Below are 15,364 nucleotides of genomic sequence, written 5' to 3'. Positions count from 1 at the left end.
GTTGACCTATAATCACAAAAGTTGTGAAAATATTTTATGAAGGTTGAAAAGTTACTTTAAACTCGGTATGAAGCACCAATTGTCACTTAACTTCAAATGTATGTAAAGGCAGAAAAGAAAATACTTCACTAGAGTTTGGAGGTTCCACGTTTATTGGGTGTTTTATCCATATTAAATGAAACAATGTGGGAACACAGATGTGACTGATTAAATATGAATCATTGAAGAATTGAATAAAAATGTGAATTTAGCTCCTAATATTTAGGTTGGACTCTGAGTGTTGATCACAGCAGTGTTCTTGTTCTTGAGCTGAAGGGTAAACATATTTTCCAAAGGCTAATAGATTATAATAGAGCTGTTCCTCTACAATAAAAGGTGCCAATCAAATATTAAAACTACAATAAAACATTTTCATGTTTGCGTTCACGCCGTCACCCACTTACCAGATGTTTTTGTTCTTCTTTCCACCTGTTATCTCATTCATTCACTGTAATGAATTCTGAATAAAAGGGTTTATCCATCGTTGTTCTATTTCCCTGCAGGGAGTCACTATGGTGACTGAAATATAACATTTGCTGTGAATATTTTGAAGAACGCCAAACGTGCAGCTCTTGGTGAAGCTTTGAAATTAATCCAGTATTTGTTTTTCAGTTTTAGTTTATGAGTAAAACATTCAAATAATTATATCATACCCCAAGGCGATGGATTAAATGCAGAGTGCAAATTTCTCCAATGTAAGATCAGTAACGTTCATTTATGTATTTTATTAATATATTTATAGGTCAGCTAAAACACTTTTCCCTCCGTCGTTTTGGTCAATCTATCTCCTTGATCATTTTATTCACATCCACACTCTGTTAAAGTATCAGAACATCCCTGTTTGCGCTGCAGGTGAACCAGGCAACTGGACCAGCCCTCGTGTCTCATCTTTTTATTCAAACAGTTGTGAGCGATCAGACCTCGGAGCTCTGCCACAACAGACTCAGTTACGCTACAAGCGGCTGCTTTGTTTTTGGACTGAGGGAGGCTTTAGAGGGACTCACACAGTAAACACATTAGACAGACACTGCCTCTGTATTACTGCCTGAGCGGCAAACATCTGGTTCTTATTAATTATGTGTTGAGACACTAAATGGCTTCAACGCCAGCTACATGTTAGTATAAACTACCTCTTTTGGTGTCTGTAGCTTAATCAGTCAACTTTGTCCTAATATCTATTACTCTGTTTTCTCTTTAATGCATGGAAGCTGTTTTTGCAGTTTGATTATATCTGCCTGGGTTATTGCTGTAACAATGTGGGAGAGTTCATTATTTTGAATACTTTTTCGATTAACTTGTCTTACATCGAGACGTGCGTCTTACCCAGTAGAGGAGGTTTCTCTGTGTTTAGAATCAGCACCTGGTGAGAAACATGTCTAATCCGCTGCAGACTAACAAGGTTATGTTCTTTTTTTTTCAGGCCTCAAGTCCCAAACTGACAACTCACTGCTCAGATATCCAAGAAGTCCGTCGCTGCACCCGACTGGAGATGCCTGACAACTTAAACACATTCGTTTTAAAGGTATCTAACAAGTTTCCAGCCTGCAGCACACTTAAGATGGAGCTTCAGAGGTGCAGGGATCCTCCTCTGATTTAATGTGTGGTTTTACACAGAGAACTTCAGCTGAGCTGGAAGATACATTGGCTGCTCTAGTGACAACAGTTTTTGATATTTAGACGATTGCTTCCACGATGCTCTTATTGTATTTTAAATATCAGTAAACTCAGATTAATAGTTTAGATATTACAGATGATGTCAGCCCACATCGCAGGGGTCACACATCCAGGATTGAAAAAGTATTGCAATCATTTTTAGCTATTTCCATGTAACCACACAAGACAGTGAGTTATTCATTGATCCAATGGAGCCACATGCCAGTGGAGAAGCAAACGCTGCAAGTCGATAACGGGGTGAAATCTACTGGCAGTCCTTCAAAAACTTTTCAAACTATTGGAACAATTAGAGAATAAAGAATATATATATATGATATAAAGAAAAATAAATGTAACTTTGACAGCACCGATGGTTAACTAGGGTGAGTCTGTATGATGAAGAGACCATGTTATGAGAATTGGCGTTAATAAAGTAAAGTGAGTTGAACTGAATTTTTATTTTTCAGTTTAAAACCTGAATTTATATATATTTTTTTAAAGTAGACAAATTTAGTTGCATTTCTGTTTATATGTCTAAAGTTCTCAGGTCTATATTTAATACAGAAAGTTATGCATATTTCATACTTTTAAAACATTTAGTCCCTATTCTGCAATCGAGTCTTTAAACCCTTTTTTTTTTATTTTCTATACGACACAAAAAGATTATTAAAGCACCTCAATATCTGACAAAATGAATTAAAAACAGCTAAAATCACAAGCTGTGAGAGACGTTCAAAAATCAAAGACTACAACTTTTGGTCTGAATTTGTTACTGTAATAAAATTTTGTGCGAAATAAGATGTTTGAAATCAGTAAAAATCTGAATGAAGCCTCATGTCAGTTAACATTTATCTATAGGTGTCTAGTCATTTAACATTTATTTATAGGTGTCTAGTCAGTTAACATTTCTCTATAGGTGTCTCCTAATAGAGAACAGATGTTAAGCTGACTCTTCCTAAGTAATGAAGGACATTTTGTTTCTGCAGGTTAATCGAGGGAGTCTGATATTTGAGACGGATAACGACCAGCAGGTCAGCTCCTGGACCACAGAGCTAAAGGAATGCATCAGCAACAGGTGAGAGACACCATATAATTGAAACAGTTGTTTTATTTGAGTGATTTATTTCTAATTTAATTGTTTTTATGTAATTCTAACAGAATATGATTCCAGTTTTTTCCCTGCTTCTATAGATGATTGATTACACCTGATAAGAACCCAGTACTTTGCTCATCAGAAAATACGATAGTTTACGTCAGACCTATTTGAAGTACCAACTTTTAATACAAAATTGTTATTTTCTGGTTAATTAATGAGGAGGACTGTTGGTCAGGAAGTAATGAAGCACTAAATGTCATAGCAAAGAGAGCGGGAAAGTGAAGTGGAGGGAAAAAATGTACAGCCAGGCTCGTCTCAGGCAAAACACCTGTGGTGATTTCATTAGTTTGTGACTGTATTAAGTTGATTTTCTACAGCCGCCACCATGGCTGTGGGAAGTGTCGAGGGAAATGTATAAAAAAAATACTTTGCACAAGTTATTAATTTCTTATGAATATTTTGGGAAATGATTTGACTTTTTTATTTTAGTATTACGTGTATTTGGATTTTAATTTAATCATTTTAAGCCCTAATCAACCCATGTTCATGGAAGTTACGTTGTCATGGTAATGTCAAGCAAGATAGAGTGTGGTCTCCCGCTTTCAGCAGCAGACTAGCATATGTAAATAGTCTGACAGAAACAAGAGGAAATATGGCACAGAAACGCATTTCCGATTTTTCTGCTGATGAGAGACTTTATCTCCACGGCTGAGCATTTGGACACAGGGCACCCTGCCAAAAGCGTAATGACACAACAATAGGCCTGTAAGCAACATTATCTGGGTGGGCCCCATACATACACACTTCATCATTCTTCACCTTCACTAGACACGGATATACTTTAGTATATTCTGCTGTAAAATGAGTATTATCAGGGTACCTTCAGTTTTACAGCCCCCCTCCTCACCCACGCTCTCTCCATTCATCTCCTGGTCGCAATCTTTACTCACTTTCTCGCTGTCGTTCTGGCTCGTACCACTCGCGGTAGAAGTCTGCTTCTGGAGGACCTCTGCATTCCTGTGCCTGCGGTTACCGTACTTGTGTGTTGAAGCAAATGTGGATGGTAGCTGTAAAAGTCCATAAATTAGCCGCATTGTTATATAAGCCGCAAGGTCGAAAAATGGGGAAAAAGTCGCGGCTTATAGTCCGAAAATTACGGTAATTAAAAGTACCACTGCCTGCTTTGCTATTGGTGTGGTGCTTAAACTGCTCACCATCATGTTGAATTCTGCCATGTGTTTGGGTATAAATACAGTCCGGTGCGGTCAGACACTTCAGGATCAGTTGGGTTTACGGTAAGAGGAATTTTTCTCACCTTTGCATTGCAAAGAGACATCTTAGTCCACAATTACATAGGGGGCCCACCAGGTGTCAGTGACGGTGACAGTCTCTGCTTACAGATATTTACGGATATTTACGCCACTGCACCCTGTCTGTAGCTCAGAGTAAGAGAGCTAAATGTAACCATAGTATTTTAGTGTTATTTTGATCCTGGGTTCTTTATCTAATGGACGTGGAGAACTGTTCAATAACGTTTAAATACTATAATAATGTAATTATTTCCTTGTGGTTTCCGTAAAAGGATTTTGGAGCTAATAGAGTCTCGTGTGACATTAAAACAGTGGCTATGGTTCATGCCAGCTGACTGAATCTGTGTTATTGTGAAGTTTAATTAATAGCACATATATTCACCTGAGAACTGATACACATCAGTGCACATGACAATAAAGCAGTGAATCTCAATCTATTTACTTTTTTAAATTTTATTGTATTTCTTATGAATATTACCAATGACCCTATAGGCTCATAGGTCTTTTGTCCCAAAAAAACAAAAACATTTTCACTGAACCCCGTTCAAAAGTACTTCCAGCGGCCCTGGCCGCCACACAGGAGTATGGGTCACGACAGACTTGGGTCACAACTAGGGAAGATTCGTACATCTACACATGGAAGCATCTTTATAGGTGTAGAACGTAAAACTGGGGACGATGTTTAGAACCTACACTTTCTAATAAACTGTGTTGTCTGGGTAAATTATCTGTAAGTATCAATCATCAAATCAATACTTTAAATATAGAACTCTTTGTTACTTAAATCTACACAGGTTTCACTTTTGAAATCAGTACACTTTCATAATATAGTACTTTATTAATTCAAAATACAGGTATTGGTTGTCAAAGCTGCATCATTAAAGCTTTAAAAATCTATAAATTAAAGCTAACTGAATGCTGGTTAGCTGTTAGATGAAGACATTAGGAGCCCTGAGGCAGACATGGGCAATGTGGAGTCAACGAGTCATCTCCATGTCATGTATTTGTTCTACCCAGCCACTGAAGCAGGTGAGTCCAATCTTCACCGTGAATTAACCTGTGCAGATTGGACTCTCCTGGTTTATTGGCTGCGTAGATTAAATACATGACATGGAGATGACTTGTTGACTCCACATTGCCCATGTCTGCCCTGAGGTGGTTTTTAAAGCAGCATTCCGTTCATCGTCTTTAAACGCCAGTTTGTCCTCATGCAGCTTTTTCCTCTGCATGAAGAGACCCTGAGCAGAAATAACTTATTTTTCTTCTGCTGGCTGAGCTGGGTGTTTATTCATGCTGAGGTATGTGTGTGTTAAGTAAAAGGGCTCTTTAAGGCGTTTGTGAGGACTGTTTAGAGTGCTCTTCTGTCCGTTTGTTCGTGCGTCGGTTTGATTTGTGGCTCTTCAAACCGGAGCGGGTTAAAACTGGGTTCTGTTTGGAGTATTTCTCCAGCTAAGATTTAGTTTTCAACCTTTTAAAAGTATCTTTAATGAAAAGTAGATTGTTTAAACTTGAACTAGAGGAACAATGTTGGTTTGGATTGGCGGGGGGGTCAGAAATGAGAGCTGCGGGAGGATCCAGGAAGTTTTTCCTTCATTCTGTTAGAAACGCTCCGACTCCCTACATGACTTGTAGTTTCCTCGCATTTTTTAGGGTAATAAAGACAGATCATGTGTGTGTTCATTTACATTAACTATAGAAACCTGGAAATTGAAGGCTTTTTTTCTGCAGATGTTTAGATTTAAACTCTTAATTTGATGACTGCTAATCACTGAGTTTGGATTTAGTTTTTTTATTTTATTTTAAGGTCAATATTTGCTGTAATCTGAATCTGTTTAAGGTGTGTGGGAAATTCGGAAAGCTCAGTTTAGTCCATCGGTGCCAGTCTGTGGGAAATATCCAGTCTTTGCAGAGTGTTTGAGGAATAATATCTGAATCTAGATCCAGGATGCGTCACCATTTTGATGCATCTTACACTTTGCAGACTGATCAGCCTGTTCTTCTGTTAACTTTGTGATGGAAAAATCCCATCAGTTTATGGTTTACCTTTCCAGAGTCGTGTTAGTCTGAGACAATATTTGACATCTGGTAATCCCTGTAAAGCAATAGTCTGCTGGACAGCTGGGCCTCCTGGATTTGGTCCAGTATTTACAGAAACAATAGAGCACCTTTAACCTGGCTTTAACATCTAAACATGTGGACAACCATGTTGTCTGTATGAAAAGTGCTCTTTAAATAATGTTTGGCTGACCTGCTGGGAAAGAACCATGAAAATCCTAAATGTTGGGTTCTTTAAGAAGAAATATTAAAATATAGATTTATTTTCTGATTTAAAAAAAAAATTATTAAAACTAAACAACTTTTTTTTTACTTAATGACATCAGCAAAATGTGTTTCATGTAATTTCATGCAGCCATCTTAGTCTCTGACGACACACTGAGGAACTGCTCAGTTTTTCTTAAGTTGTGATTTCCTGGTCATTTTTAGTGATACGGATTTGAGCCCAGTGGAAGGTGAGGAAGATGTTGAGAGGAAAGAGAAAACCTGTGTTATAGGGGGTCATATAAGGCTGGCCATCTGTTTTTGAACACGCCTAAATGCTGCCGACTGGCTGTGAACAGGAGCGCCTGACTGCTGCTGTCATTTCATTTTACTTAAAATGAAATCAGAAGCTAAAAGCTGTTAAACTCTATTTAAAATACTATATTGTTTTTTTTTTCTATGTATTTTTTATTATTTAATTTATTTTTATTTAATTTATAATTCTTTTTTATTTAATTGTTCAACATTTTATTTTTTCATCTTAAGATTCTGGAAGAAAAGAAGGGTTTATTTTAGGGCTGCAACTAACCATTATTTTACAAATCGTTTCACCTTTTGTTTATATTTTCAATTAATCGATTAATAATCAGATAGTCAAAGTTTCCTTAAAGAAGATGTTTTTCGAAATTAAACCAGGTGAAAATAAAACCTTTCGACTTGAGTTCTGGATAGAGCATATAGACAATCTAAAAAGCAAAATGTTTATATACTTTTTTACAATCTTGATATAATTACTGGTATAAGTGGTTGGCTCTGTCAGCTAAAGGCTTGTTTTACAGTCTCTATACTCCAGTTAAAGATGAATGGATTACTAAATTACCTGATGATTATTTCAATAATCGATTGTGATTAATCCAATTAATTGTTTCAGCCCTAGTTTATTCACTTTATTTATGTTTTTCTTTTTAATCTGCTGTCATACACACATACATGCGTATTACTCATACCAATGTAAAAAAACTTCAGCACTACTGATTAATGGAGAACATCTAAGACCTTCTTTATATGACAAGCAAAGAGACTTTAGTGATGGGATGATCAGCAGCTGCTGGTGAGGTGATTGATGCCATTACATATGAAGCCTGTAAAGGCAAGTCAGCTTTATTTGTATAGCACATTTCAGCAAAAGGGCAATACAAAGTGCTTTACATAAAATCAGTTAAACAAATAACTAAAACACAAAAGAAACAGTAAAAAATAAAAAATAAAACACAAGAATAAAAATGACAGTGCAGTATAAGAGATTAAACAGTAAAGAAATGAACGTCGTTTAGAGAAAGGCAACATCAATAAGAAAGGTCTTCAGCATTGATTTAAAAGAACTGAGAGTAGCAGCGGACCTGCAGGTTTCTGGGAGTTTATTCCAGATGTGAGGACCATAGAAACTGAAAGCTGCTTCCCCCTGTTTAGTTCTGACCTCAGGAACAGAAAGTAGACCTGTCCCAGATGACCTTAGAGGTCTGGGGGGGTCATGGTGTACTAGCAGGTCAGAAATGTATTTAGGCCCTAAACCGTTTAGTGATTTATAAACTAGAAAAAGTACTTTGAAGACACAGGAAGTCAGTGTAAGGACTTCAGAACTGGAGTCATGTGATCCAGTCTCTTGGTCTTAGTGAGGACTCGAGCAGCAGCATTCTGAATCAACTGCAGCTGTCTGATTGTTTTTTTAGGGAGACCTGTAAAGACGCTGTTACAGTAGTCAAGTCTACTGAAGATGAAAGCATGGACAAGTTTTTCCAAGTCCTGTTGACACATAAGTCCTTTAACCCTTGATATATTCTTAAGGTGATAGTAGGCTGACTTTGTAATTGTCTTAATGTGGCTGTTAAAATTCAGGTCGTCGTCCATGTAAAGAACGACTGACTGTAAGGTGGTGGATTCTGGGAACCTTAGAGGATTTCTCTGTTCCTGGAGCTCCTGCCTGAAAAGTCCTCAGTGAGACGCAGGAAATGGCCGGCAGATTGTCCCGCAGATAGAAGAACAAAAACACAAACGCACTCAGCGAAACATGAGGAGACTCTGCTCTTCCTGTTATTCAGAGCAACACAAAGTCAAGTCAGCATTTCTACAGGATTTTCTCCAACTTCCCTCTTTAACATTCCCATTTTCTCCTGTAGATCTAAACACACACAGCAGGCAGACTGTGTGTGAGAGCGCTGAAACAGAGGAACAGAGGGTTTCAGTTCGAGCTGAACCGGTGAACAGGACAGACTTCCTGTCTGATCTCAGTGTCTCTGTGTTCCTGTAGCCTGCTGTTTCCTCCCCATTAGCAAAGGCTACCAACATGTGCATTAGAGTGGAGGATAGTAGAATTGTCAAATCTGTAAGAGAATGGATCGATTGAACTAAATCTGATGCAGAACCCAAACATCATTTAGTAGATCGTTTAAAAAGAAGAATGTATACTGATAAAACTGAGTCATGCTGTCCCTCTCAGGCCAGGCAGTGTGGATCTGGAGTCCCCCCTGTCTTCAGCTGACAGCTCTGTTCCAGCCAATCAGAGGAGGAGCTCAGATTCAGGAAGTCAAGGTCAGTAGCAGGAGCGTCTTATAATCAGGATGTTTTTTAATAAAAAGCTCACCAATAGGTCAAAGGTTTATATACTTGTGGATTTAAAGCTTTTTTTTTTTCCTTTCTCCAGGTCCTGTCACCCTCAGTTTGCCTGAGCAGGTCATCCAGAAAGCCGATGACTTCCTGGTTTCTTTCCCCTGGTTTCACGGGCCCATCTCTCGGGTCAAGGCGGCCCATCTTGTCCAGAGCTCCGGCCCTGAAGGTCACGGCGTGTTCCTGGTCCGGCAGAGTGAGACGCGAAGGGGAGACTTCGTCCTCACGTTTAACTACCAGGGCAAAGCGAAGGTGAGCAGACCTGAATGTCCTCCACTGAGGGAACACTCCGGTTCTCCGTGTTAAACCGAGGTTTGTTGTTTTTATCTCCCTGTTATGCAGCACCTGCGCCTGTCTTTAAATGAATGGGGTCAATGCAGGGTGCAGCACCTGCGCTTCCCCTCCGTCATGGACATGCTCAGCCACTTCCGCCTCTACCCTATCCCGCTGGAGTGCGGAGCAGCCGGAGCCGTCACGCTATCCAGCTTCGTACTGGCCGGCTCCATCCCACCATCACACGGTGAGAAAGAACTCTGACTGGATGCAACACTTTCTAGATGCATACACCTAGAATGTGGATGATGCAGGAGCACATAGGAATCCAAAGTGCATTCAACTGGACATGACCAGTCCATTTTCTTTCTTCTTTTTTTTTTCTAAATCCACAAGAATGAAGTTATTTTAAAACGATATGAGGGGAATAAATGTTGCCTTTGCTCATGTGTTGCCTTCCCTCCTCAGGTCAGCTCTCTGGTGCTCTCCTCGTCCCTTTCTCCCTCCATCGGTGGAGCTCTGAACCCAGCTTGGCGCGCTGCAGCCTGGCCAGCAGCTCCGGTCCGCCCCCTGCATTCTCCTCCTCCACCACCAGCACCACCTCCACATCCAGTCCCAGCTCCTTCACCCAGGTGGCCCGCGCCGCGCCAGAGCCCGCTCCATCAGCGCCGGCTCATCTGCGTCGGAGCGAATCGGTGGGGAGGAGGCCTCTGCTGCGCAACCCCAACCCTCACACTCCCATCATCCCTCGGCGGGACTCGGATTATGAACTGGAGCCCGACCGCAGTCGCAAGCGGGCGATAGACAACCAGTACATGTTGCTCTGACGCAACCTGCCAGGACAAGAGAGCCGCTCCGACATGGCGTCGGTGGCTCAGATTCAGAGCGTCGCCTTCAGGAACAGAAACCTGCTTGAAAGAAGCCGATGGACACGAGGGAAAGAATCCGAACAAGTCCGAAAAAATGCAAAACACACTCAAAAACAAGTTTGCCTCACCCTCAGAACCTCCAGCGTCCACAGTGAATGTATTTTTAGGAGTTTTTTTAAGAGTGTTAACAACGATGAATAGTCTTGTTTTCAATGAACGAGCTTAGGCAGAAGAGGAAACCTTTTCTAACACCTGTTGTTGTGTTTTTCTTGAAAGTGCACTTGATGTCACTTCTTCAGCACTTAACCTGAAATGATGGGAAATCGCCATCTGCTCCTTCGGGAACGTTTAGGGCATGAACTAGTCGAAAAAAGTTCCCCAAGCAGAGCGAAAACCTCCACCTTGGAACACAAGCAAGCTGCGCTCCTTTTCTCTATGGGATCAGATTCTGTTCTTCCTCATTGAGCGTTTTTTAAGCATCAAGTGCGCCTCACCTTCAGTGCACTTTGTGTATTTTTTTTCTATACACAACCTTTTGTAGAAAAATAAAATAAAAAGTTAGAGGAAAAAAAGGAGAAAAAGTTCTAGAAAGAGGTAGTTTTAGAAACCAGATTGCTCTTAAAAAAACAACCACAAATTCAGGATGGGATTGTCGGCGCCGCTGTGGTCTGCTTGTGTTCACAGTCTGGGTTTGTGTCGAGTCAAGCGGAGTCTATAAATAAGCTTTGATTTTCTTTTTAATCAACCAAATAAATTATCCAAATCAAAGAAAATGCCACAAAATCAAAAAACTGGAGGGACAGTGATAATTTTAAAAGTTCCAACCAGTTCCTGTTCAGAAAAACCTGAGAAATGAGGCCCATATGAATGGAGTTTATATATAAGCCATTAGCACTTAGACACATACAGCCTCCAATTTCTTCAAACCAGAGCAGGAATGTGTTCATTTTTTGGTGTCTTTCTCCCTACTTCGTGTCGTCAGTCAGGTTCTAATTTTGAAGAATTTCCAAAAAAGTGAAATAACAATCCACCGGACTTTTATTTTCCAAGTTTAAAGATGTTTCGCTCCCCATCCAGGAAGCTTTTTCGATTCAAAATGTCTGGATTAGTGTTGAGCTCCAGGCTTTATAGCATTTGAATTGGAAAAAGTTTTCTGGATGGAAAGTTAAATGTCTCGAATCTTGGAAAACAAAGTCCAGTGGTTTGGGTTTTCTTTACCTTTTTTTTTTTTTTAAGAAAGACTATAACCTGGATGACAGAAGATGTTCACCAGCATGTGCAGCAGAGAGGCTAACATCTGTCTCTGTAATCAGGAATGTTTCCAGGAAATCACTTTGGATAAATTTAATCCCAGATCTTTCAGGAAAAAAAGAAACTGATCAATTTTCAGCCTTTTTTCAGGTATTTAAAATCTTGTTTAGACTCGAGGTTAGAGTCACCTAACCCTGAGATAAGCTGAAAGATGGTGCTGAACTCTGATCAAAAACGGACAAATAAAAAGGTACTAAAATCCATTATTAATCCGTAAAAAGGCGACTCCAGTTGATTGCTTTTGTGGCATTAAAAAAATGAGGGAATTCTCCGAATGACCAGAAAGCCTTCACTTCCAGACCGAACCAATGATCGGACTGAATTCCAGTTAACATTTGACTCAGTCTGCATGATTTGTCCAGTTACCTGTGAAGTGATGCAGCTCAGCCGCTACCACCACATCAGGCACCTTTTTTCCACATTCTGGTAGCAGCGTTGTGTCTTAGCTTTACTTTTTACACTTATAGCATTAATTCTTTGTATTTTCTCTCACTTCACAGCAGCTACAATCAAAAGGGCTGCAAAACTTTTGTTTTGTTTTTACACTAGATGTATTTTCTAATTGATTTTTATTTTTTATGAAGTGAGAACGTTTTCTAAACAAAGCTTTGAAGCTGTCTAAATGTGGCGTGGGATGTTGCAGAACCACTAACATTGGTAGTTAAAAAGGTGCCTTTAAAAGGTTTCGAACCGTCACAGCAAAACAACTCAGGTGTGGGTTTTAGTCACTGAAAGCTGAAGCGACTCCTATAACCAAAGCCCGGAGTTCTCCATCCAGTTTGTCGTGGTTCCTCTCCATCCGTAGGATGTCATCTCAAACTTTAGAGAACCAAAAAAAAAAACAAAGATGATCTGTAACCCTTCTGAAGAAAAGAAAAGCAGCTTCCCTTCCCGTCACAGCCGGATGACTTTGAGAATCATGTCTTGTAACGTTGCTTTAACACTACGTCAGCAGATTTATTTTAGATTTGCTTGCAGTCAACTTTTTCCTAACATTTGCCGTCTCTCCGCTGCCTGATTTTAAATTGTAATAATTCAATTTGCTTTGGGTATTTTTTTTTTTCTACCAAAGTAATATTTGTTAGTTTACTAATGGTTGTCGCGTCCTCTTTAATGTATCATCGTGATCTAGACTGACATCTGCTAAGGGGAACAAAAACAAGGATGTTTTTGGCAAACGTACGGTTGGTCTTCCTGCCTTTATATCTGATTAGATTCCTTCATATTGTTTCATTTCTGCTAAAGCAGAGCAACGGTAGAAACAAAAAAAAAAAACTCTTCGTTTTGTTTATTGTTTTTTTATTATTATTATTATTCCTGGGAGAGTGGCTGTGCCTTTGCCAGAAAGCTGCTGTTGCTTTTTCCCCTTCTCCAAAGCTCAGGGTGTGATCGTGCCGTGCAATAAATGAAAGATGCTTCACACCGTGCTAAATGGAGGAATCAAGTGCTTAAATCCGCTTATACACCAAAAGAAAATTAAAAAACATTTGAATAAAAACAAATCAAGAGCTGCCACATTTTTGATGCTTTTTTTTTTTACCCATCTACATTTATATAGCAGCAAAAAATCGAGGCAAAGCTTGAAGCGTTATCATGGGGTCATTGGCCCCAAACAGCTCCCCCCTTTCCCCACGTGTTGTTGAATTGAATGCGTCCAGTTGATGAATGTAATGTGTTTTAAATACTGTTCCTCCTGTCTGTTAACTTCGCACTGTAAACATTTTCACATCAACGCAACATCCCGTCCACAGCAGCTTCTCACACGGCTCGTCGGGTAAGCATCCCTTTCAATTATGAGCATTTAAGTTATAGTATAAATATATATCAACTGTATATATGACTTTTTTAAATAAACCTAACCAAAAAAAAAAAAAACGTGTTTTTTCCTCCTTTTGTCATTTTAATTAAAAGCAATACCTAAAGCATGGGTTTATATATTATTTAGATTTACTTTCTTTTTATTGGCTTTAGTCAGATGTATATTGTCCAGTTGGAAGAGCCATTGCTTCCTACTTTGTATTTTTTTCTTTAAGGTGCCCCCAGCAGTATGATGCTGCCACCGCCGTACAACACAGTAAGGATGGTGTCAGCAGGCTTGCAGGAAAACTGCAGAGAGAAATGCTAATCAGAGGCCTTTGAAACCTTTCTGTAATAAACTGGAACATAATGTTTAAAAGCAGCTGATTAGAATACCCATAACTCAATTCAAAAAGAGAAACCTGCAAATTAATTTGAAGATAGATTGGTGTATTTCTGCAGTACATTTCTTTTTATTTCATTAAATACAGGTCCTTATCAAAATATTAGCATATTGTAATAAAGTTAACTATTTTCCATAATGCAAAGATAAAACTTGAACATTCATATATTTTAGATTCATTGCACGCTAACTGAAATATTTCAGGTCTTTTATTGTCTTAATACGGATGATTTTTTTATCATTATCATTGTGCTTTAAGGTTTATAACTGATGGTAGACATTAGATGCATCATTGTGATTTGTATGCAAAAGCTGATTGGCCTCCTTTAAGTGTTCGAAACAATCATTTGATGATCCTTATATATAAATCTCTCCTTGGACTTACACCAACATACTTAAGCTCTCTTTTGCATAGATCTGGTAGTTCACATTTTTTACGCTCTAATGATTTTATTCTTCTACATGTTCCTCGTGTTCGAACTGATAAAGGAAAGAAAGCATTCAGTGTGTTTGCTCCTACAGCGTGGAATCAGCTCCAGTCTGAGCTCAAGATGTCAGACAATATTTCATTGGACTTATTTTGAGCGGTTCTTAAAGATAGACGGCAAGCTTCTATGAAACAGCGTTGCTGCTTTTAAATTGTTTTTGTTTTATATTTGTGCATATGTATTAATTGGTTTTATTTTTTTGTAACCAGGTTGCAGCATATTGCAGATCTCTGCACAGGTCCCCCTTGAAAATGAGATCCAGATCTCAACAGGGTTTACCTGGTTAAATAAAGAAAAATTTAAAAAATGAAATGAAAATTTTAACATACAGCTCATGAAAACCCAAAATTCCTATCTGACAAAATTAGCATATTTCATCCAACCAATAAAAGAAAAGTGTTAATACGAAAAAAGTCAACCTTCAAATAATTATGTAGTTATGCACTCAATACTCAGGAATCCTTTAGCAGAAATGACTGCTTCAGTGCGGCGTGGCATGGAGGCAATCAGCCTGTGGCACTGCTGAGGTGTTATTGTGGCCCAGGATGATTCGATAGCGGTCTTTAGCTCATCCAGTGTTGGGTCTTGCTTCTCTCAACTTTCTCTTCACAATATGCCACTGATTGTCTATGGGTTTCAGGTCGGGAGAGTTGGCAGGCCAATTGTTCACAGTGATACCATGGTCAGTAAACTTTTTACCAGTGGTTTTGGCACTGTGAGCAGGTGCCAGGTCACGCTGAAAAATACATTTTTCATCTCCATAAAGCTTTTCAGCAGATGGAAGCATGAAGTGCTCCAAAATCTCCTGATAGCTAGCTGCATTTACCCTGCCCTTGATAAAACACAGTGGACCAACACCAGCATCTGACATGGCACCCCAGACCATCACTGACTGTGGGTACTTTACACTGGACTTCTGGTATTTTCTTCTCCCAGTCTTCCCCCAGACTCTGGCACCTTGATTTCCAAATGACATGCAAAACTGAGCAACAGTCCAGTGCTGCTTCTCTGTAGCCCAGGTCAGGTGCCTCTGCTGCTGTTTCTGGTTCAAAAGTGGCCTGACCTGGGGAATGCAGCACCTGTAGCCCATTTCCTGCACACGCCTGTGCATGGTGGCTCTGGATGTTTCTACCCCAGACTCAGTCCACCGCTTCCGCAGTTCCCCCCAAGGTCTGGAATCGTCCTTTCTCCACAATCTTCCT

The 15,364-nt window shown here is 39.4% G+C and overlaps 1 protein-coding gene across 2 annotated transcripts in view; it reads left to right on the top strand.

Annotated features, from left to right (window-relative positions):
• Window positions 1–11,151, top strand: part of sh2b3 (SH2B adaptor protein 3) — a 61,577-nt gene extending 50,426 nt beyond the window's left edge. For both annotated transcript variants that reach the window (XM_015377170.1, XM_015377169.1), the window contains exons 3-8: window positions 1,460–1,561; window positions 2,679–2,767; window positions 8,855–8,946; window positions 9,059–9,273; window positions 9,364–9,541; window positions 9,763–11,151. In XM_015377170.1, the coding sequence (XP_015232656.1) occupies window positions 1,460–1,561; window positions 2,679–2,767; window positions 8,855–8,946; window positions 9,059–9,273; window positions 9,364–9,541; window positions 9,763–10,121 (1,035 nt within the window). In that variant the 3' untranslated portion in view covers window positions 10,122–11,151. The remainder of the gene's footprint in view (window positions 1–1,459; window positions 1,562–2,678; window positions 2,768–8,854; window positions 8,947–9,058; window positions 9,274–9,363; window positions 9,542–9,762) is intronic.
• Window positions 11,152–15,364: the final 4,213 nt, after the last annotated feature.

The sequence above is a fragment of the Cyprinodon variegatus genome, unplaced genomic scaffold (genome assembly GCF_000732505.1).
Source record: "Cyprinodon variegatus isolate N-32 unplaced genomic scaffold, C_variegatus-1.0 Scaffold147, whole genome shotgun sequence".
Taxonomy (NCBI): Eukaryota; Metazoa; Chordata; class Actinopteri; order Cyprinodontiformes; family Cyprinodontidae; genus Cyprinodon; species Cyprinodon variegatus.
This window is presented reverse-complemented; position numbering and strand designations above follow the sequence as displayed.